The 23,311-nt window shown below is 39.8% G+C and overlaps 1 protein-coding gene across 1 annotated transcript in view; it reads right to left on the bottom strand.

The window, feature by feature from the left end:
• ERICH1 (glutamate rich 1) overlaps positions 1-23,311 on the bottom strand; it is a 107,531-nt gene that overhangs the window by 45,901 nt on the left and 38,319 nt on the right. Inside the window, exon 3 of the mRNA XM_070954979.1 lies at positions 8,492-8,632. Coding sequence (XP_070811080.1) covers positions 8,492-8,632 — 141 coding nt within the window. The remainder of the gene's footprint in view (positions 1-8,491; positions 8,633-23,311) is intronic.

The following is a 23,311-nucleotide window of genomic DNA, read 5'->3' as shown; positions in this document are numbered from 1 at the left end:
AAGTGAACAATTTCTTGGAGGGTTTGTCGCTCTTCTACCCCAATACTAATGATTCTTAAGATCTCATTTCACAAGTCATTTTCACAGCGTAAACAAATGAATTCCTCTGACATCAATGCACTGCAAATAGAAGCAAATAAATTACTGTTAAGCAGTATGCAATTTCAGCTGTCTTTGGCACATTTGATAAAAATGAATAGTGTCATTTTGTTCAGTCCATTGGGTAGTGGGGCAGTTAATCAAATTGTTTACCAACTAGAAATGGAAGAGAAAAAAATATAAATATTCATTTTTATTTGTAATTATGCTTTGGTGATCCTTAAGAGTGTCATTAAGTTTGCTTGGGCAAAAACAGACCATTATACAAATTAGTATTATCCAAATTAAGTTATTGCAAAAGCACATGTACAAATGCTAGCTGCATGAAAAAACAATTGAAGCACAACAATTGAAAAGATCAAAGCGTAATATTGTATTTTTAAATATAACCCAGGGGTGTCAAACTCAAGGCTGGGGGGCCGGATCTGGCCCATGGGGTGCTTAGATCTGGCCCACAGGGCCGTCCTGGAAACAGCAAAGGACTGGCCCAAGGGGCCTCTGCCAGCAAAAACGGAGCTCGGGAGGGCCACAGGTGGCACTCCCAAGCTCCGTTTTTGCTGGCAGAGGGTTGGAGGAGGCCGTCACAGTCGAAAACGGTGCTTGGGAGCCCTTTTTTGCTGACAGAGTGCTCGGGCCACCACAGGCACCCCAGGCCCAAGTGACATTGAGCTGGCCATGCCCACCCTGGCCATGCCCACTCTGGCCCCCTGAGGTCAAACACAACCTTGATGCGGCCCTCAATGAAATAGTTTGGGTTTTGGCAAATTTGCACCCATAGCAAACCACTGATTCACTTAACAGCCACTGCTGCAAAAAAAGGTTATAAAATCAGGTTGGCCATATGACCAACCCATTTAATGACTGTCATGATGTTTGACCATATGACCAAAACGTTTGACTGCTTTATCAGATTGAAATCCATAACTAAAATCTTTCATTCAGTCAGTTATGATTTAAGATGCAAAATGCTTGCAAAATTGGAATAGTCAATCTTCTATTTGAGCAGTATTTTGGTTATAACCTTCCCCTCTGAAATGTAAAAATGTAGAAGTTATGAATTTAAGGTATAACATGTACTCAGTAATTTTGCTAAGTATCTCTAGCAGCCTGATGGATTTGTGGCTTTCCTGTCAAGATTCTTGTATCATCAGTCATTGTGTTACTTGAAATAAGCTGATCTTTGAGTTTTCTAATTTGTAAGTTCTAAATTTATGTTATGCATGTAAGTGTTAAATTTATGAACAGGGCAGCTGAAAGTAGTACAAAAGTTCAAGCAGGAGCTTGAAAAAAGAAACGGAGCTGTAAAAACTTCATACAGAAATAGGAATAATTTAAAGCAAAAACCCCTGGCAATTGTAGGTTTTTAGTTTCCATAAATGTAGATATTTATTTCACACTACAGATAGTCCTTGTTGAATGAACACTCATTCAGCAACTGTTTAGAGTTACAACAGTGCTGAATGAAGAGAAGTTAATGTTGTTCTTCATAATTGCGACCATCACAGCATCCCTGCAGTCATGTAATCATGATCTGGCGCTTGGTGACAGGCTTATAATTATGATAGTTGCAGTGTCACAGAGACATCTTTGTGATCCTCATTTCCAACCTTCACTGCCAGTTTCTGACAAGCAAAGTCAATGGGGAAGCTGGCAGGAAGTTGCAAATGGTGATCACGTGATTTTGGCATGCTGACCATGGGGAGTGGCTTAATGACACCAATTGGAATGGGTGTAAGTCATAAGTCAGCAGGATCATGTGATATCACGCTTTATGATTGCATCACTTAGCGACAGAGTTGCTGGTCCCAATTACAATAAGACTACCTGAATTAAAATTTCCATAAATTCATGTATCTATCAGATACAGGTCAAAAGGATCATTATACAAAAATGAAAGGCAAATATACACTTACTGTACATGCTCATGTATAAACTGGGAATTTTAGGTGCCAAAATATAACACCCCCCCAAATTAGTTTATCCGTAGTTGAGCTTATCTGGAAGAATGTATAATAAAACTTTTTAAAAGGTACCCATATACCCTGTATGACTCATGGAAAAGCCCATTCATGGACAGAAGATCCTCAAATTTTTAATCCAAATACTATGAAAAACCTGGCTACGGGTGGCACACTTTTCATAGCATTTTAGTAAAAACAAAAATGTAAATGTCAGCCTATCCATGGATAGGCTTATACATACACAAGTACAGATAGTTCTCGACAGTTTGTTTAGTGACCATTCAAAGTTACAAAGGCTGAAAAAAGGGACTTGAGACTTTTTTTACATTTACAACTGTTGCACCAACCGCTGCAAGTGATTCTGGTCATGTGATCAGAATTCAGATGCCTGGCAATTGATTCATATTTATGATAGTTGCAATGTCCCGGGGTCATGTGATCACCTTTTGCGACCTTCAGACTAGTAAAGTCAATGGGGAAGCCAGATTCATTTAAAAACCATCTTAGTGACTTAACAACCTTAGTGATTCACTTACCAACTGTGGCAAGAAAGGTCGTAAAATGGAGCAAAACTCACTTAACAACTGTCTTGCTTAGCAACAGAAATTTTGGGCTCAATTGTGGTCATATGTCGAGGACTACCTACATTGTAGTAATAGATTATTGATATAATGTTTACTGTTTTAATTAGTCATTTTCAGTAAGATGGTCAGAAACAACTTTTGTTCAATTTAGTTAACTTTTTAAAAAAGTAATTTTGTTTATGATACAGATTTCCAGGCGTTTTCTTCCTTTAATTTTACTATTATATTGCAATGTTAACCAAGTTATATGTATGCTTTTTTTCTGTTATTTTGCTATAATTTGAAAAAAAACCCTCAACTGTACAAACAGCTATTGTTTGGGGAGCATTTAATGAAGAAACGTCAGAAATTATAGAATATGATTATTAGCAAACCAACTGCTGGAAGTGATACAAATTAAGACACTAAAATTTAAGCACTATTATTTTATTTATGTATTTATTAATAACACTTATATGGCCTCACATTTCACAGAAAGTAACCCTGCCTGATATACAATAATCCTTATTATCATACTAATTTAATCTCTGTATTTTCTACATTTTTGCAAATGCTAAATTGAAATTACTTTTACTTCATCTTGCTTACCCTCAGCCAATTTCGAACCAACAAATTCCTCAGAATCCAGAGAACAACTATAACTCTAGAGCAGAGATCTCTGACCTGGGCAACTTTAAGACTTGCGGACTTCAATTCCCAGAATCACCAGCCAGCATGGGGAATAATCATACTGGTCTCAAATCCCTCCTCAACCACATTGGGATCCTGAATTATTAACATCCATTGGCAATCTACTTCACAGGGGTTATTAGGAGTTAACGAAGGTAGCAACATGCTTTCTTTCTTCAGTTCCTTCCAAGGAAGACAAGATACAGATAGCAGTAGCACTTAGACCCACATATTGCTTAATATTGTATTACAGCACCCTCTAAGCCAGGGGTGTCAAACTGGCGGCCCACGGGCCAGATGCGTCACACACAGACCACACCCATCCCAGTTCCACAAAGGCAAAAAATGTCGTGATATGTCACGTGACACCATCGAATTTTACACCCGTGCTCCAAGCAGTTTACAGAGTCAGCATATTGCTCCCAACTATCTAGGTCCTCATTTTACTGACCTTGGAAGGATGGAAGACAGAGATCAAACTCCTGGCTGTTGGGCAGAGTCTGCATGCAATACTGCATTCTAACCACTGCACTGCCATGGCTCCTGTTGTAATCAATGTGGAAGAAAAGATCATTACTTCAGTTTTGGAAGAGGGAAGGAAAACCAAATGGTTGTACAGTACTGGCCTATGACCATTCTAGAGAACTAAGAAATGTTGCTTTTGTTTTTGTTTTTTTAGGAACAATCCTCAGTTCAGATTTGCTCAAGAAACTGAAAAATACGGTATCCGACATAAATAGAATTTATAAGAATATTAATCATGATTTGTCAAACTAGTCAATGTTAAGACATGGCGATAGGGGAGAAGTGACACTTCATGCTAAATCAAATGTCTTAGCATGATGACTAACCAGACACAAGAGCCCAACAAAATCTTTATGGATTAACCAAGTGGCAAAGCTTTCCTAAATGGCTCTCTACCAATGGGCTGGGGGGGGGGCGGTATCCTAAATTGCCAAGTTCCAGAGATGCCACAGCAGGATCCAAGATTGTGGACTAGATGGAGAAGAGAGTACTGAGATTAGAGAACACCTACTCTTGTGAAGTCTTTTAGCAAAGAAACCAATTATCTCCAACTTTATTAGATACTTCTTTTTACTATTCATCTAATCCAGTGGTTCTCAACCTTCCTAATGCCGTGACCCTTTAATACAGTTCCTCATGTTGTGGTGACCCCCAACCATAAAATTATTCCTAAAACCATTGCAAATACGTGTTTTCCGATGGTCTTAGGCGACCCCTGTGAAAGGGTCGTTCGACCCCCAAAGGGGTCGGGACCCACAGGTTGAGAACCACTGATCTAATCCTTTCCTTCCCCATGTTATCAAACAGTCTCAAAATTAACACACATTCTTTATCTCTGAAAAAGGTGAAGATTCCTGCTTTAAGGCATCTGCCCAAAGGTATAAACTAAAGCAATGCTTATCTAAATATAAGAAGCAATGGGTGGAAAATCATTAAAGAGAGATCTTACTCAGAATTAAAGGAGAAATGTCCTGATAGTGAAAAAAAAAATTAAGCTTGTCTCCAGAAGTTGTGGGTGCTCCATTACTGGAGGTTTTCAAATGCACAACCATTTGTCTGGAAGGGTCTCTCCTGCTTAAGCAAGGGGTTGGACTAGAAGACCTTCAAGATCCCTTCCAACCCTATTGTTTTATCTGATGGAGTCAAAATGTTCAATATAAAAAGCTATCCAATCAACATGAGGGATCAGGCTGTGGATAAGGCACGATGTGAGTAAAAGAACATGTGCATCTTCACAAGCTTTTAGGAGGTCCTTTGGAAAACTAACAAGATTACGCCTGCAACCCCTCATTTCTCCTTTTTGCAAATGGTCTGCTGTTACGTTGCTACGACAACAGGAAGCTTACAGCATATCTGAAGGGGGAGAAAGGAATAAGAGACAGAAAAGAGGAGGGTGGTGGAGACTGTTGGATAAGAAGGGCAGGGAGAAGAGAAAAATGAGGCAAGAATTGAAATAATGTAACACTGCACATACTGCATTTCTTGCAGTGATCTCACGAACTTGGAAAAACTAAGTGAGACAATGGTTGCATAAATACAAGCAGGTTTTAAACTCTGAAAATAGAATGAAAAACTGGCTCTATCCTCACCAAAATGGAGGGAAGGGAAAACTTAGTCAGGCCTTCAACATTGTTTATTTATTTAATTAAATTTATATAGCCACCCATCGCACGAGGAGTGACTATTATATACAGATATATGTAATTATACTCAGATTAAACTATTATAGTCATTATTAATAAAGTTCTACTCAAACGTGTGGATTCTGTTTTCTGGTCTAACCGAAACAAAGCCATTATTGAATATAATCGCAGGTACAAATTTTGTTTGTATGGTCATATCGTTAGACTTTTGTTTCCAAGTGGCACCCACTATGCAGCATTAAGCAACTCTTGTTGATCAAGAGGAAAATAAATCTTCTCAAAATCTCTCTGGTTATGAAAAAGAACATTCAAGTTATTGTAAGTTTCGGTTTCTAAGCAGTACACAAAAAGCTTTCCTCCACTGTGAAACTCAAAGCAACGCTTTCCGAGAGGCTATGGTGTGCTGTGGTTCTATCTCCACATCCTGGTCTGCTTAACTCAGGTCTAAAATGGCTGCGTTATGGACTCTTGCACTATATCCCATGGCTAAGTTATGAACTGCAGTGGATAGGACACCATAAAGTCAACACAGGCAGAAAAAGATTAAAAAAAACAAGGAAGCTTTTATTATTGGCTTATACCACCACAGCGATCACTCAATTATTAGTCTAAAAACTGAATACTATTTTGATCATAATTAATCACCTGGATTAGTAGACTAACACATTATACAAAATAAGCAATCCCTTGATTGTAAGTGTACAGCACACAAACATGATTAATGCTAATTCCTTTGTCATTTTTTTTACTTATTTCATAAACCAGAGACTATACCTTTATGCTATAAAAAGTCTGCTTAAATGAACAGAGCACCAAAATATATTGGAACAGCAGAATCAAGAATTGAAACAGCTTGAAGTGATTAAGTTATTGATTTAACTACATTCATTAGATGGCTGATTCATTAAATCTTGCCCTGATACTGAATCCCAGAGGGGGGAAAAAAACATTAGCAGACTCACTAAAAGGTCAAATTAAGCAAGTCATTCTAATGTTTCATGCAACCCTTGTATTATTTCTTTTGCTATCTAGGACATGTCTTAAAGCAGCCTTTGCAACATGGTGCCCTTCATATCTGCTGCACTATAGCAACATAGCAATAAAATACAAATTATATGTCAGGCAAACAAGACTTGATGCCAAAGTTAAAGAAATAAACTATCTCCTCATAATTATGTTAATTATAATCTTCTCTACTAGCACTATAATAAAACTGGGGGGGGAAGGGAAAATCCTAAGAAAGTGTGCAATCAGATAATAGTCTATACTGAAATTAATTCCTCTTGATGTTCCTTGCCTTCTTAGCTCCCACTTAGGCAATCTGACATCCATCAAATCTTTCATTCTGTCAGAATGATAAAAAACTGTCCATTTAAACTGGTAACCAAATGGGTGCAGAGATGTGAAACATCTAGATTTGTCACATTTTCCTACAGTATTTTTTCCTCTCTCAGCCTAATTAAGGAACTAACAAGAGAAAACAACACTCCCACAAACATTGACAGGACAAGCCAGTGTATAAGAGCAGAGTAACCCCACCCCCTTCTAGCACTGATGATGTTACCTAGTTGGGTTACAAAACATCTGCAAGTAAACAGCCAAGCTCAGAGAATACCAAGGACTCCACAGTATTAGCTATATTGTTACCTGCATGCCATGAAGTTGGTCCCTATTTACTTAAGTATCTGGTGCTTTCTGTAATATTACCAACTCAGAGGCAGTCATTGTGTGATGGGTGTCTACTTAATACAAGAAATCTCCTCCTTACAGGATCACATGGTACACAAATGGACATGGCTGAACTGAACCCCAGGTAGTCACTATTCAAAAGGACAGTCTTCTTCCACAAACCAACTGCTTCCTTCATAAAAATCATCCGGGAAGACATTTATTTGCCCAGAAGCAGTCCTTAAATGAAGAAAGGTAACTGCTACATATGCCTAAAGTTTATTCAATTTCTACTAGAATTGACAGGTAATTTACATATCAATTGGCCTGAAACTGCTCTTAAAGGAATATTTGACCTCTTGATAAGGTTAATACGTATCTTTCTATACAGATAAGGCTGTTAACAATGGGAAAAACATAAATATTTTTTCTGCTGTTTAATCAGTCTCCTCTTAATACAAATAGGAAATATATCACATTAAGTTGGGCTATGAAATGTAAAGAAATGTTACACCTATCTGAAATTTTACATACAGAATTAAGCTACATACCAAATCCAAATTATTTAACATCCACTCTTTCCATTTTTATGTGAATTTTTTTTTAGTTCAGGGTATCACTTGATGTATTTGAAATGCTTGCAGCAAGTAGACTCATCCTTTGTTAACATTTACAGTAGTATGAAGAACAAAATGAGTAGTGCCTAAAAGAAGGACTAGGGTGTGACATGATAGCAGTATTCCAGTATTGGGGGGGGATGTATTGGGGGGGATGCCCAAAGAAGAGAGAAGTCAACTTATTTTCCAAAACATCAGAAGGCAATGGATGGAATCTAATCAAGGAAAGTAGCAACCTGGAATTAAGGAGAAACTTCAGTGAGACCAATTAACCAGTGGAACAGCTTGCCTTCAGAAGTTGTAGGTGCTTCATCATTGAAGGTTTTAAAGAAGAGACTGGACAGCCACTTGTCTGGAATGGTAGAGGGTCTCTTTAAGCAGGGGGTTGGACTAGAAGACCTCCAAGATCCCTTCCAGCTCTATTCTGATTACCGTTAAAGCACTGTAACAAAATTCCTGCCTGTACAAAGTTAACATAACATGAAAGGCATTTTACCATTGAAACAATTACTCAGAGAGCTGAGCATCTGTCTGGAATGTTTCAATCTGGATTCTGTACTGATTTTAGGATGATTGTCTCTTTATATAATTGTATATTCTAGCAGACACACTTTACTTCATACATGGTTGTACATGCCCGTAAACTGATGCAACTTTCCATTTATCTGCAGCGCATATATTTAAGCACTAGCTGCTTTAGAGAAAGATGAAGCATTTTCTCTTACCTGGAGCACCAGTATTACTGTCCTCAGCACCACTTCCAGAAGATCCTTTACTGTTTTCATTAGTAGCAACTGGTACATAACCTTCAGGAGGCAGAGTCACAGTGTATATTTTTCTTGAAGGTAGAATCACACTTGTCTTGTCTAGAAGAGAATAAATAGGAAACTGAGGTACAAAAGACTTACCAGAGCTTCTACTAGGGCTATGCAGTGAACTGGATTCTAAGAACAAAGTGCCAGTAGCCACACTTACTATGTTACTCAACAACTTTCTCCCTCCATGTTTACTCCTTCTAATTAGCCTAGTCTGCCAGGAAATAGACTCCACAAGGACTACTGGACCTCCTTCTTATTATTGCAGAGTATAACAACAGAATCGTAAAAGCCTGACATTCTTGCTTTCCCCTCTTATGCCAAATAGAATCAAGGGAAGGCAATCTTGAGTTTCTTACTCAACCCCTTGTCTTTGTTGGGCCTAAATGATGTTGATGCAACCAATCCTGCATTCTTCCTTCAAGGTTATTATGTCTGTTCTCCTCATGTGGCTGCCACTGTACCCTAACAGAAAAAGATCTCTTTGATGTAAAGAGAAGATGGCAGGTCACACATATACATATGCCATACATGTTCTAAATCTCCTTCTCCTCTTTGAGTCTAAATTGCACTCTATATGCAACTCCCACATAGCCTTAATATGCATGCCCATGCATGCAGAGACATCTGTGGATAATTTATGAAGCATCTTCACAAATCTGGAAATATATGTGGCTGTTTTTATGTTCAAACAACAGCACTTTGTATGCACTGTTGAACATTAGGAGACATCTGTAAGGATTTGTAGACACAACCCTACAAATACAGTCATTATAGCTGTTTTGGTGTGTAAGTATAACCATATGTATGTATATATATATGCATGCATACAGATATATATACTGCTCAAAAAAATAAAGGGAACACAAGCAGAAGACATCCGAGATCTGAATGAATGAAATAGCCTTATTAAATACTTTGTTCATTACATACAGTAGTTTATACACTGCTCAAACAACTAAAGGGAACACAAAACACAACACAAAACACAACGTTGACTCAGTCTTCCATCCTTCTGAGCTAGGTAAACTGAGGACCCGGATTGTGGAGGCAATAAGCTGACTTTGTATATATATAAAAAAAGAACACTGCTTAGGGGGGGCCGAAAGCCCTACTAAGCAGGTATATACAAAACTATGAAGGCTATTGCTTAATGCATTGTAAGCCACCCTGAGTCTCCAGAGAAGGGCGGCATATAAATCGAACCGTATATATCTATATATATCTGTGTATGTATATATCTATATATATCTATTTATCCAACACATATTTCATACACAGAGGACAGAGATATAAACAAATAGAAGGTGCACCAATGGGATCACCATTATCACCGGTTATCGCTAATCTTTTCACGGAAGATTTCGAAACCAATGCTTTAGAAAAAACTGTTAACAAGCCAAAATTGTGGCTTAGATATGTTGATGACACTTTTGTGATCTGGCCGCATGGAAGAGATAAACTGGAAAACTTCTTAGTATATTTGAACAGCCTCCATCCCAAAATAAAGTTCACCATGGAGATAGAATCAGAAAATCAGTTGCCTTTCCTCGATGTATTAATTTATAAAAAATATGATGGCACGTTAGGACATACCATCTATCAAAAGAAGACACATACGAACCGCTATCTCAACGCTAAATCACATCACCATCCAGCACAAATAAACTCTGTTGCCAAAACATTAACCACAAGAACTAAATGTCTGGCTGATGAAGCACATTTACAAACAGAATTATATACATTAATTAACGTACTGACATCAAATGGGTTCTGTAGAAATAAAATCATCAGTATGATCCAGCATGCAACACCCAGACGGAAATCAACAAGAGGAACAAAACAATGGGAAAGCCATCTTGCCCTATTTAAAAGGAACAACGGATAAAATTAGCAAAGTTCTGCATAGACACAACATCAAAACCATATTTTGCACAGATAGAAAGATATCGTCTATTCTGAGAAACCCTAAAGAAAAATAGAATTAGAAGATCAAGGCATATACGAAATCCCGTGTGCTTCCTGCCCTCAACATATATTGGACAGACCAACAGAAGAATGAGTGTGCACATCGAGGAACATAAAAACTCAGTACAAAAGAAAGAACACACATCATCATTAGTACAACACATAAATGCCACAGGACATAATATTAATTTTAATAACACAAAAACAGTTGCAGAAATAGAACATCTCAATGGCAGAATAATCAGAGAGGCCATTGAAATAGAGAAAAGACCATATTGTATGAATAAACGTGATGACACTTCCCATCTGCCTACTATTTGGAAACCTGCTCTCATAGACAGACGAATCTTAACACAAAATATAAACCATAGATCAAAGGTTCATCCAAAATGCCTGTGTTGCCACCAGTTCCAGCATAACTTATCCATTGACCCACAACCAAGCAACAGCGCTTCCACCCAATCAAAATACAGCTACGTCATCAGCCAATCAGAATACAACACTTCGACCAATCAGAATACACCTTTGCCTCTTTTCATAGAAAAATGTCAGTTATGATCACACAGTTTGCCCATAAGCACCAAACCGAGAACATCAGCCAGAAGATGATGAATGCGATTTCGTCGAAACGTCGCTATTACTCTTTTAAGGATATGTTTACAATTACACGGGAAGAAACCCGAGATACTAACTGTACACATATATCTGTGTCTAGAGAGAGAGAGAGAGAGAGAGAGAGAGAGAGAGAGAGAGAGAGAGAGAGAGAGAGATACTTTTATTGATCACATTACCTGACCTTCAGCCAATTTGCATTGGATTAATGATTTCCCTGATATCTAACAATGCTAGAGTTTATACTGAAAGCCACCAGGGTCTAGGGATTAAGGTGCTACTTTAGAAGCAGGGAATCCTGGGTAGTAGTCCTGCCTTAAGCAAAAAAGCCAGCTTGGCAATCTTAAACCATTCCTTTATTAGCCCTAGGCAATGACAAATGAATTTTGAAAATGTGTAGGGATCTGCAAAGAGTTGTCCATGCGACTGTCAGGATTTAAGAATGACTCAATTCCACCCTGTCGAATTTTAAACTGCTACCCCACTATGATCTGTAGAATAAATTCATTAAAAAGCAGAATCATTCTCACAGAGTAGAACAGGAAACAGAAGAAATATTGTTCATAAGCAACTATATGGCATTGCTGAAAAACCTTTGGAAAAACCTTAATAGAACTTGATTACACTTGCAAGAATGCTATTACCTTGATTTTCAATATGAGAAATGTTACACAGATTAATGAACTATTCTCAGATGTATTATTATAACACAGGGCTACTGTCCACTGATTTTTAAAAAAGTAAAATACGGATGTTCCTGGACATGGATTCCATTTCTAAGATTTCTAAGTGAACTCTATTATTTCAGCCCATTTTCTTGCACACATGAAAAGAAATTAGAACATACCGTGAGAAACAGAGGCTCTTCTCAGTTTTTAAAAAAGAGCTCCAACAAATTTTCTCCAAATACCTTTAATTACTTATGGAAAATATTCCCTTGTTAGAGGTCAAAGAGAACAGAGAAAAATAATGCAATAAGATGAAACTGATTAATCATGCAATCTGAAAAGACAGGCATCAAGGTAAAAATTAATTGAAACTATTCAGGAAATTCATTTTCCCTAAATTCAGGCTCAAACTATCTCAAACTGTCAAGTCCTGAGGTTGATTTCTCCTTCCACACTTGATTAATAATGAGGTGTTAATCAGTGTTGGAATTAATGAGAATAAATGTGAAAGATTTTTAGGCTGTTAAAAGCTCTTGGACAATACTGGTTTGCTTTTTTAAAAATGCAATTCTTAGATGTGCTATCTTAATTTCCTCTAAAATTTCTTATTTATTAATGTAAATGCAAAAATTTTGCAGGAGACATCCTGCAAACTTCCGATAGCTTTAGCATAGTTTTCCAAATTAGAATTGGGTGTTCGTGCACAGGGGTAAATAGCTTGATGCCTGAGGGCTTCATGCAGTCTTCAAAACCTTGCATAAACTGGAATCAATATGGCTACTAAATAGTTAACTTTATTTTTAAATATATTTATACATCAATTACACTAAATTTAGTTTCTGCTTGGTTCCGCTTTCTTCAGCTTCCAAAATGTTGAGCTTGCTTGCTGTTGCATTTGAAGAGGTTTATAAACCTAGTTTATAGACTTCATTCTTGAAGGCGTTATGTCCCAAGTTTCCAATGTGCCACTGCGGGGGGCAGATCATCCTGCTGCGTCATTTGTACCAGGACTAACTGACCAAGACCCTGCAGTAATACAGCCATGTTCCTGATTCAGGAAGCATTTCCATGTATCCTGCTTCAAAGAATGCAACATTCTCTGTGAAAGGATGTCACTCAATGTCTCGCTTCCAAGACTAAGAGCCATGATGAGAAAGGACAGACCCTTGAAGGTACTCATCCATGGTACCTACAGGAGGACCTCGATTTACAACTGGCTCACAAAAAGAAAAACGGTCAAGAAAAACGGCTGCAGTCACATGACTACATTATGTGTGCTCAGCAATTGGGCAGCATTAGCAAATGTTTGCAGCAAGCATCCCATGATCATGTGACCACGCTTTATGATGTTTTTGCTTGAAACCAAATTTAGTTTGGTTTTTTTCCAGCAAAAACAGCCCCATAGCAGGGGTTGGCTTAACAACCATGGCATTTGTTTAAGACCGCCACGAAAACCAGTCTTGAGAGTAAGCGCAGTCATGCGGTAATTCGCTTTACAACCATCATGGTTTACAATCAAAATTTGGGGCTCAATTATGGTCCTACCGTGTTTCTCTGAAAATAAGATAGGGTCTTATTTTCTTTTGACCCCCGAAATATGGCCTTGGCCTTATTATCGGGGCGGGGGGGTGTCTTATCCCTAAACCTCGGCAGGCCAGATTCCGTGAGCCGGACTCGGGAGAAGAAAAGAGAGAGGGGGCCTGCGAGAGAGCCCATTTCTCATGTTCTTCTCTTCCCAGCCGGTGGCAGCACATTCAGCTCCCTGAATCTGGCTTGAGGATCTTGGCTAGCGAGGGGAAGTGGCAGGTGGGGAGGGGTGGGATGGCGGAGAAGCGAGACACATGGAGCGAGATGCTTCCTCCTCTTCCTCCTTTCCTTCTCCAGCTTTTGCTCATTGGGGATTGCCTGGCTAAGTCGGACGCTGGAGCAGCCGCCCCAGGGTCTCTTGCATCCCGGCATCATCAGCGTGGCTGCCTTCTCCCTCCCTTTCCTCTGCCCGAGTGTTTAACCCAGCTGGTGAGATCGCCATAGCAGCCCCCTCCCGCCCCCTCCCCCTAAGCCGCTCTGTTTCCCACTAGCAGTTTATAAAGAGAAAAAAGAGAGAGCTGGAACAGGAAGGGACCTCGGCTGTCAGCACCCATGCTGATTAACCTTTCAATTAGCTCCTCTTATCAAGTCCCGTCTCGGAGCTATGGTCCTCGTGGCCATTGAGGATGTTTTTAGCATCCGACCCACACACACACAAAAAGGTTTGCCGAGGGTGAGGTTGGGTTGGGGATGTGGGCAGCAGACAGAAGAGGAAGGCGACCCCCCACCTCTCCCCTGGCAACCCCAGGGGAGACCCCCTCCCGCTTTTCCTCCTCCGCCACAGGGCTTTTGGCATCTACAGGAGCCAATTACCAGCCACCCACGGGGAGCTCCTTTCCATGTGGGGAAGCGGTGGGAAGTCTCTGTGCCCTCCCATTGTGTGGAGCCGGCCAGGCAGGGAAGCAAAGCTGGAGCCCCTGGTGCTGACTTTCAGTCGGGATAGGGAGGGAGGCTGCTTGCAAAATTTGCTCGTTGGGGCTGGTCAGCCGGGCTCCTCTCCGGCCTCCCCTCCTCATGATGTGTTGTTTGCACAGCAGCTGTGCATACATCTAAATATTTGGGGGGCTTATATTCAGGGGAGCTTATATTCGGGGGGGGGCTTATTTTACCGCATGCACTCGAAAGGCCAATTGGGCTTATTATTGGGACAGGTCCTAGTTTCAGGGAAACATGGTAAGTCGAGACCCACCTGTATTAGGATAGTGGTTTCTCAACGTTGGTAACTTTGAAAGGTGGATTTCAACTCCCAGCATGGTGGCTGGAGAATTCAGAGCATTACAGTCCATACCTCTTAAAGTTGCCAAGATTCAGAAAGATTGCAGGAGACTGGAATGCATATTGCTCATTAAATTCTCTATTATAGTATATATGTACTAAATGTCTATTGGCTTTTTTTTTTTTAATTTGCAGCAACATATAAACCAGCAAGTGCAATTCTGACATGAGGATTTCTCTTGATTATTCTTTTTTTGTTTGTTTGTTTCTTTTTGAGCATTTGGCAACTCAGCCCAGCTTTGATTAAGAGTTCCATTTGCACGTCTACTAGGGTAACAGCAGGAATAGAAGTTCAAAAGCAGTTTATCAGCAGACCCAGCTCCATCTAGCAAATAATTTCTTGCTGGACCAGACTAAAATAAGAGCCTGCTGCCTGAATTCTCAGTTTATTGATCATGAGGCCCTATAGTGCCTTTTAAACTTGGTATCCGCTGTGCACAATTGAATTTTGCTACATACCAGATCTGGCAAAACATCTGGAAGAATGAGTAGGAAGGCAAACAAAGCCCTTCTTCTGAATGCTTTGCCGAGTCCTATAATCACAAGCAAAGCTTTATTATGGCCTTGAAGCCAGGAAAATACTATACAGAAGTCCAATATATAGATATGAATAAAATGTAGGCATAGAATGTAATAACATTATCGATATATAAAAATAATGCAAATACTAGTGGAAATCAGAGGGATTAGCACTAGGTTTCAGTTGTGGGTAGAAACTCGCCGTGTCACATTACTGTCACCTGAAGTTTTGCGAAGTCTTTCCCCTTTGCGGAGCGGGGTGGGCATGGCCTGCGCATGACGCATCCGGCCCGTGGACCGCCAATTTGTCACCCCTGGGATAGAACAAATAAAACAAATAGAGGCACAGAATTGGACAACCTGGAAAAAATACATCAGAATCCTGGTCTGATAGAAGAAGCAACAAAGAAGCATTGTTCATTCTTGCCAAGGTAACGGAAAGGAATAGATGGCTGTCATCTGAGATTTCCTCTAAAGTTGGGATGTCAAACCATGTCCACTTTAAGACTTGGGGACTTCAACTCCCAGAATTCCCCACCCAGCATGGCTCAGGTCCACAGGTCCTAAAGTAGACAAAGTTGGACACCCCTGATCTAAATAGGAAGCAACAGAGGATCATGGGGCTCAGGGACTCCTCAGGTTCATCCCCCCATATGGGCATATGCACCTCTATAGGGCTGTTTTATATGGGCCCCACAGGAATGTGGAGGATAAAACACCCAACAAGATAAAGACTCGGCGAAATTTCAGAGTTAGGATGGAAGAGAGATAGGATGATGGCACATGCCCATTTGAGGGGGAAAAAAATCAGATTATGGCATTGGATATTAGGCTTAGACTGGTTTGGAAGTCAATAGTCTAGACCAGGGGTGGGCAAATATGGCCCCTTTATGACCTGTGGACTTCAACTCCCAGAATTCCTGGGCCAGCTTGGCTGTCTCAGGAATTCTGGGAGTTGAAGTCCACAGGTTGTAAAAGGGCCACATTTGCCCACCCCTGGTCTAGACATTGCTTAAGATGTTTCTTGGCATTTCCAAACCTTAATGGACAAAGGCTATCCAAGCAGAGACCTAAAGACTGGAAGTTTGCTATTAGCTCTTGTTAACCAAGTTGATTTAAAAATGATCTCTTAGAACCACTGGAGCCAGACACCCACAGAAAAAAAAATTCAATCAGAAATTAATGAGATAGCACCAGACTCTGGAATCCATCAAAACTAAACATTTCTCTAACCAGAAGACAGTGTTCTTCATGCATTTCAGAAATGCAAAGACAACTCTTATAAGCTTGGACTGGACGGCTTCCAGGGGATTAAACTTTGTAAAAAGCCAATTCTTGAATGAGCACCCAAATCAGATGATGTATCAGGAGTGCAACAACATAGTCATTCCCCCCCACCCCAAAGTCCCAAATCAAATTTAGCATGTGATGTGAAGGCAGCAGGTTGGTCTTTTCCCCCACCATGTGTGAACATAACTAGTTGATCTATGACTCGAATCATCTTGTGACACCTCTGTTAAAGCTTAGAGGGATCAAGTAAATCACTGAGCTGCCTCTCAATTCCCCATCTTCCCTTCCTCTGTTCTCCACTCAAGTTCCTCAATAAAGGGATAGGAAGCCAGTTAAGCATCCCTTCCATTGATTTTTCTCTTTCTTAATTCATTCACTCTCTCTCCCCTCCCCTTTCTCTCTCTCCCTCTCTCCCCTGCCCCCCATTCATTTAGCACTTCAAGGGCATTCTCTGTGCTCAGTTCTCATTGGAAGATTTGAGGTCTTCCCTGAATCTTTCCCCTTCCATTTTTTCCTCCTTTTATTCAACAGACTTTGTCTGAGACATGTGAGACCTCAGGGTCTCTTTTTTAAAAGCTTACAACCTTTCATATTCAAAGCTACACACTTCCTCTGAGGTATATGGGGGTGCACACCTATGATTCCTTGTGCTGTTATTTGACTGTGCTATACAGGATCATCCAACAGGGGATATCTCTGAGTGTGAAGGAGCACACAGTTAAGATGCTGGCTTGACAAGCAGCAAGCTTGCTTTCGAGATCTGAGTGCTGCCATGGGGCGGGGTGAGCTCCCATTCTGTGCTCTAGCTCCTGCCAGGGACATGAAAGGAGCCCTCATCAGCTAATCCTTTCAATCCAGAGGCACCTTGGTAAATCCGACATGAGCGCTATGCGCTCTCTGAGTGTACAGGTGAAACTCGAAAAATTAGAATATCGTGCAAAAGTTCATTTATTTCAGTAACGCAACTTAAAAGGTGAAACTAATATATGAGATAGACTCATTACATGCAAAGCGAGATAGTTCAAGCCTTGATTTGTCATAATTTTGATGATTATGGCTTACAGTCATGAAAACCCCAAATTCACAATCTCAGAAAATTAGAATATTGTGAAAAGGTTCAATATTCTAGGCTCAAAGTGTCCCACTCTAATCAGTTAATTAAGCCATAACACCTGCAAAGGGTTCCTGAGCCTTTAAATGGTCTCTCAGTCTGGTTCAGTAGGAATCACAATCATGGGAAAGACTGCTGACCTGACAGTTGTGCAGAAAACCATCATTAACACCCTCCACAAGGAGGGAAAGCCTCAAAAGGTAATTGCAAAAGAAGTTGGATGTTCCCAAAGTGCTGTATCAAAGCACATTAATAGAAAGTTATGTGGAAGGGAAAAGTGTGGAAGAAAAAGGTGCACAAGCACAAAGGATGACTGCAGCCTGGAGAGGATTGTCAGGAAAAGGCCATTCAAAAGTGTTGGGGACTTTCACAAGGAGAGGACTGAGGCTGAAGTCAGTGCATCAAGAGCCACCACAAACAGACGGATCCTGGACATGGGCTTCAAATGTCATATTCCTCTTGTCAAGCCGCTCCTGAACAACAAACAATGTCAGAAGCGTCTTACCTGGGCTAAAGAAAAAAAGAATTGGTCTGTTGCTCAGTGATCCAAAGTCCTCTTTTCTGATGAGAGCAACTTTTGCATCTCATTTGGAAACCAAGGACCCAGAGTCTGGAAGAAGAATGGAGAGGCAACACTGCAAGATGCTTGAAGTCCAGTGTGAAGTTTCCACAGTCTGTGTTGATTTGGGAAGCCATGTCATCTGCTGGTGTTGGTCCACTGTGCTTCATTAAGTCCAGGGTCAACGCAGCCGTCTACCAGGAGATTTTGGAGCACTTCATGCTTCCTTCCACAGACGAGTTTAATGGGGATGCTGACTTCATTTTCCAGCAGAACCTGGCACCTGCCCACACTGCCAAAAGTACCAAAACCTGGTTCAATGACCATGGGATTACAAGCAAACTCGCCTGACCTGAACCCCATAGAGAATCTATGGGGCATTGCCAAGAGAAAGATGAGAGACATGAGACCAAACAATGCAGAAGAGCTGAAGGCCGCTATTGAAGCATCCTGGTCTTCCATAACACCTCAGCAGTGCCATAGGTTGATATCATCCATGCCACGCTGCATTGAGGCAGTAATTGATGCAAAAGGGGCCCAAACCAAGTACTGAACACATATGCATGCTTATACTTTTCAGAGGTCCGATATTGTTCTATGTACAATCCTTGTTTTATTGATTTCATGTAATATTCTAATTTTCTGAGATTGTGAATTTGGGGTTTTCATGAGCTGTAAGCCATAATCATCAAAATTATGACTAATCAAGGCTTGAAGTATCTCGCTTTGCATGTAATGAATCTATCTCATATATTAGTTTCACCTCTTAAATTGCATTACTGAAATAAATGAACTTTTGCACGATATTCTAATTTTTCAAGTTTCACCTGTATGCCCAGCTTTTCAAGCAAAGGCATCACATTGGCAGCTTCGTCCTTGTTGAAGATGCTGAGGATCCTGGTAAGATTTGAAATGATGACCCAGCAGGTTGCACTTTGACTCCTAGGAAATGATGCCTCCTAAATTAAGGAAATGATGTCTCCTTAATTTAAAATTAAGTTTAACAACAGCAGAGATCTAACAAGTTTATTTGCTCAGAATGTTTTCTCCTATACCTGTGATGGCGAACCTATGGCATGCATGCCACAGGTGGCACGCGGAGTCATATCTGTGGGCACGCGAGCATTGCCCTAGTTCAGCTTCAGCGTGCATGCGTGCACCGGCCAGCTGATTTTCAGGCCTTCCAGGCACACCGGAAATTGGGAAATGGGCCATTTCTGGCCTCCGGAGGGCCTCCGGGGGGGGGGAGGCCGTTTTTGCCCTCCCCAGGCTCCTAGAAAGCCTCTGGAGCCTGGGGAGGGCAAAAAACGGGCTTACCGGGCCCACCGTGCCATCGCGTGCCAAAAGTGGGGAGAGTACAGGGAGCCGTGCGCGCATGTGCAGGGGGATGGGGAGCACTGAATTATGGGTGTGGGCACGCACGCATGAGGACCCCCCCCTGCTTTTGGCACGCAACAGCAAAAAAGTTAGCCATCACTGTCCTATTCCATCAATCCTTTGCCTTCTTGATGGGGAAGAAGGAGGGCAGCAGGAATCTCACCTCCAGATAAAGAACTGTGATGTCATCACCTACCTTGTATTCTGCTCCTGTACGCCATTGAAGCATTCATGGAAATAAAGGTGACAGAGACTGGCATTTTGCTTTGCAGCTCACCAGGTTTATATTACATTTTTGCTTTCTGTATTTATTTTTGGCATCCAAATCGGGTTGCAGACAGCTTGGTGGATGTCTGGAAAACTCTGGTTGCCAATTCCTATCTTAAAGTCGATCCTTTAAAGATAAAGGATCGATGTAGAATATTAAGAAGACCTCTGTTCTGATAAAACTTGGGGGGAAAGAGCTGGGAGTATCAATAGTTGAGTTTCTTTTTTTTATATGAAGCCTCTCATTATATTTGCAAATTTTATTAATACAGTTGTGATCTCAAGGTACACAAACAAGGTACTGCCTAAACTGTGAGAAAACAACTTGTTGGACTACCTTTATAGTTTGGCATTTGGGAACAAAGTGAGAATGACCTTTCACAGGGAATATTTATGGTTTTATATATATATATATATACACATACTGGGACTCCCAACCAATCAGAATGAAAAGGTGGAGCCATCCCAGAATACCAGCACCAGATTTGAAATACCAACGGCAGTTAGTGCAAAATGACTGCTGACATAAGCCTGATGATGGCAGATGGGATTCTGTCGAAACGTTGCTTCTACCCTTTTAGGGATATATCCACAATTACATGGGAAGAAACCCGAAATATTAACTATACACACATATATACCCGTGAAAACTTACATAAACAAATATCAAACCTCTACGGGGAGGAGATGTATAAACTTACCAGAACTTATGAGAAGTTAGAGATAAAAAGATCTCGAATACTGTGTGATTTAACATTTTTATGTCAATGTCGTGACCAAAATATAATACCATCTTGCTTTAAATTGAAATTCCATACCCACACAACATCTATCCAACATATTCTTAAAAGAACTGAAATGGCATTACTTAGAAATGAAATCCATAGCAAAAGATTCCTATTGGATCAAGTAAACAAGGATCTATTAGCTTCATACTTAAAGATAAGCAATATTATTCACCCCATATTATGGGACAAAATAAAACAGCTTGCCACCTGGAGATCTGAAATAGAAACCACTCATAAAACTTACAGACATTCAAAGAAACTTAAGAAATTAGAACATAAAAAACCTCCAACCACAACACAACATCATTTAAAACAAGTAGTATACAATGCTTCCGATAGAAAACTAACAACAGCAGAAACAAATGTCTTAGCAAAGGGCTTTAATTTTGCAGTGGCACCCAATAAAATTCCAATAGAAACCATCATATGCGAAGTTGAAACCAGCTTAAAGAAACTCAGTGCTGATGATGCTGATAAAGTCAGACATGACGTCACCAACATTCTATGTATTAGTAAACCACCTAAAAGCAACTTATCAAAAGAAGAACAAAAAGCACTGCAAGTTTTAAAAAACGATAATAGCATAATGATATTACCAGCAGATAAAGGCAATGCAACAGTAGTAATGAACACAGTGGACTATAAAAAGAAACTGTCTGACTTACTTCAAGACACCACATATAAACCCATAAACACAGACCCAACAACATATCTAGAAAAAACCACGAAGATAAAGATAAAATCAAGTACTATAAGTAAAGAAATCCAACAAAAAATTATTCCCAGAGAAAAATCATCAAAATGCCCAAAACATCGCTAATCTTTTCATGGAAGAATTTGAATCCAATGCCTTAGAAAAAAACTGTTAACAAACCAAAATTATGGCTCAGATATGTTGATGACACCTTTGTGATCTGGCCACATGGAAGAGATAAATTGGAAAACTTCTTAGTATATTTGAACAGCCTCCATCCCAAAATAAAGTTCACCATGGAGATAGAATCAGAAAACCAGTTACCTTTCCTCGATGTATTAATTTATAAAAAATCTGATGGCACCTCAGGACATACTATCTATCAAAAGAAGACACATACGAACCGCTATCTCAACGCCAAATCACACCACCATCCAGCACAAATAAACTCTGTTGCCAAAACATTAACCACAAGAACTAAACGTCTGGCTGATGAAGCACATTTACAAACAGAATTATATACACTAACTAATGTACTGACATCAAATGGGTTCTGTAGAAATAAAGTCATCAATATGATCAAACATACAACACCAAAACAGAATAAAAAACAAGAGGAAAAAAACAATGGGAAAGCCATCTTGCCCTGTATAAGGGGAACAACAGATAAAATTAGCAAAGTACTACATAAACACAACATCAAAACCATATTTTGCACAGATAGAAAGATATCGTCCATTCTGAGAAACCCCAAAGACAAAATAGAATTAGAAGATCAAGGCATATACGAAATCCCGTGTGCTTCCTGCCCATCAACATACATTGGACAGACCAACAGAAGAATGAGTGTGCGCATCGAGGAACACAAAAACTCAATACAAAAGCAAGAACACACATCATCATTAGTTCAACATATAAATACAACAGGACACAACATTAATTTTAATAAAACAAAAACAGTTGCAAAAATAGAACATCTCAATGGCAGGATAATCAGAGAAGCAATAGAAATAGAAAAAAGACCATATTGCATGAATAAACGGGATGACACTTCACGTCTGCCTACTATTTGGAAACCTACTCTCATAGATAGACGAATCTTAACACCATATATAAAACATAGACCAAACATTAATCAAAAAAATCCCAACCAAATCATATTCAAACCAGCCACAAAAATGAAGCCCTGCCACCTAGTGGAGAAAAACTGACCATACACCTGAAGCCAAGCCAATAAACACATACTGGGACTCCCAACCATTCAGAATGAAAAGGTGGAGCCATCCCAGAATACCAACACCAGATTTGAAATACCAACGGCAGTTAGTGCAAAATGACTGCTGACATAAGCCTGATGATGGCAGATGGGATTCTGTCGAAACGTTGCTTCTACCCTTTTAGGGATATATCCACAATTACACGGGAAGAAACCCGAAATATTAACTATACACACATACATACCCGTGAAAACTTACATAAACATATATATATTGTTATAGATAGTTCAAGAGATCCATTCTTAGTAGGATTTATATTTTAAAAATAATTTTAGGGTTAATATTTATTGTTTTAATATGCTAATGTTTTATTTTGTTTTTGTTGATTGTAAGCTATCCAACAGTTGCCTCTGGGTGAGATGGGTGACATGTAAGTTAAACAAACAAATAAGCTGACTTCTGTAGGATTCAAATACACTTTTGTTGCAATGGGAAGTATAGGTTGTAGCTTCTAGAGACAACTTAATTGGTGGAAATCACACGGGGAAACAAGAATGTCTCCCTGAGGGTGAATTTGGCTCACCCATCTGCTTTCATGAAAAGAATCATACATTTCCCCTGTCACTTACAAGATATTGAAAAACTTAGGACTCCCGGGATCCTATCAATTGGAAAACAAATACTAAATATTTAGTTAAAACAAAAAAGGAAAGTGAAAACTCCTGGATAGGGTCGGGCAGCCTAGTGCTGTCCAGAAAGATTGAGCTATATCTCTCTTGGGCATTAAGGAAGGCAAAT

The sequence above is a fragment of the Pituophis catenifer genome, unplaced genomic scaffold (genome assembly GCF_029215685.1).
Source record: "Pituophis catenifer annectens isolate HBS135680 unplaced genomic scaffold, rPitCat1.0.hap2 SCAF_1, whole genome shotgun sequence".
NCBI lineage: Eukaryota > Metazoa > Chordata > Lepidosauria > Squamata > Colubridae > Pituophis > Pituophis catenifer.
The sequence above is the reverse complement of the archived record's forward strand: the minus strand, read 5'-3'. Positions and strand labels throughout refer to the sequence as shown.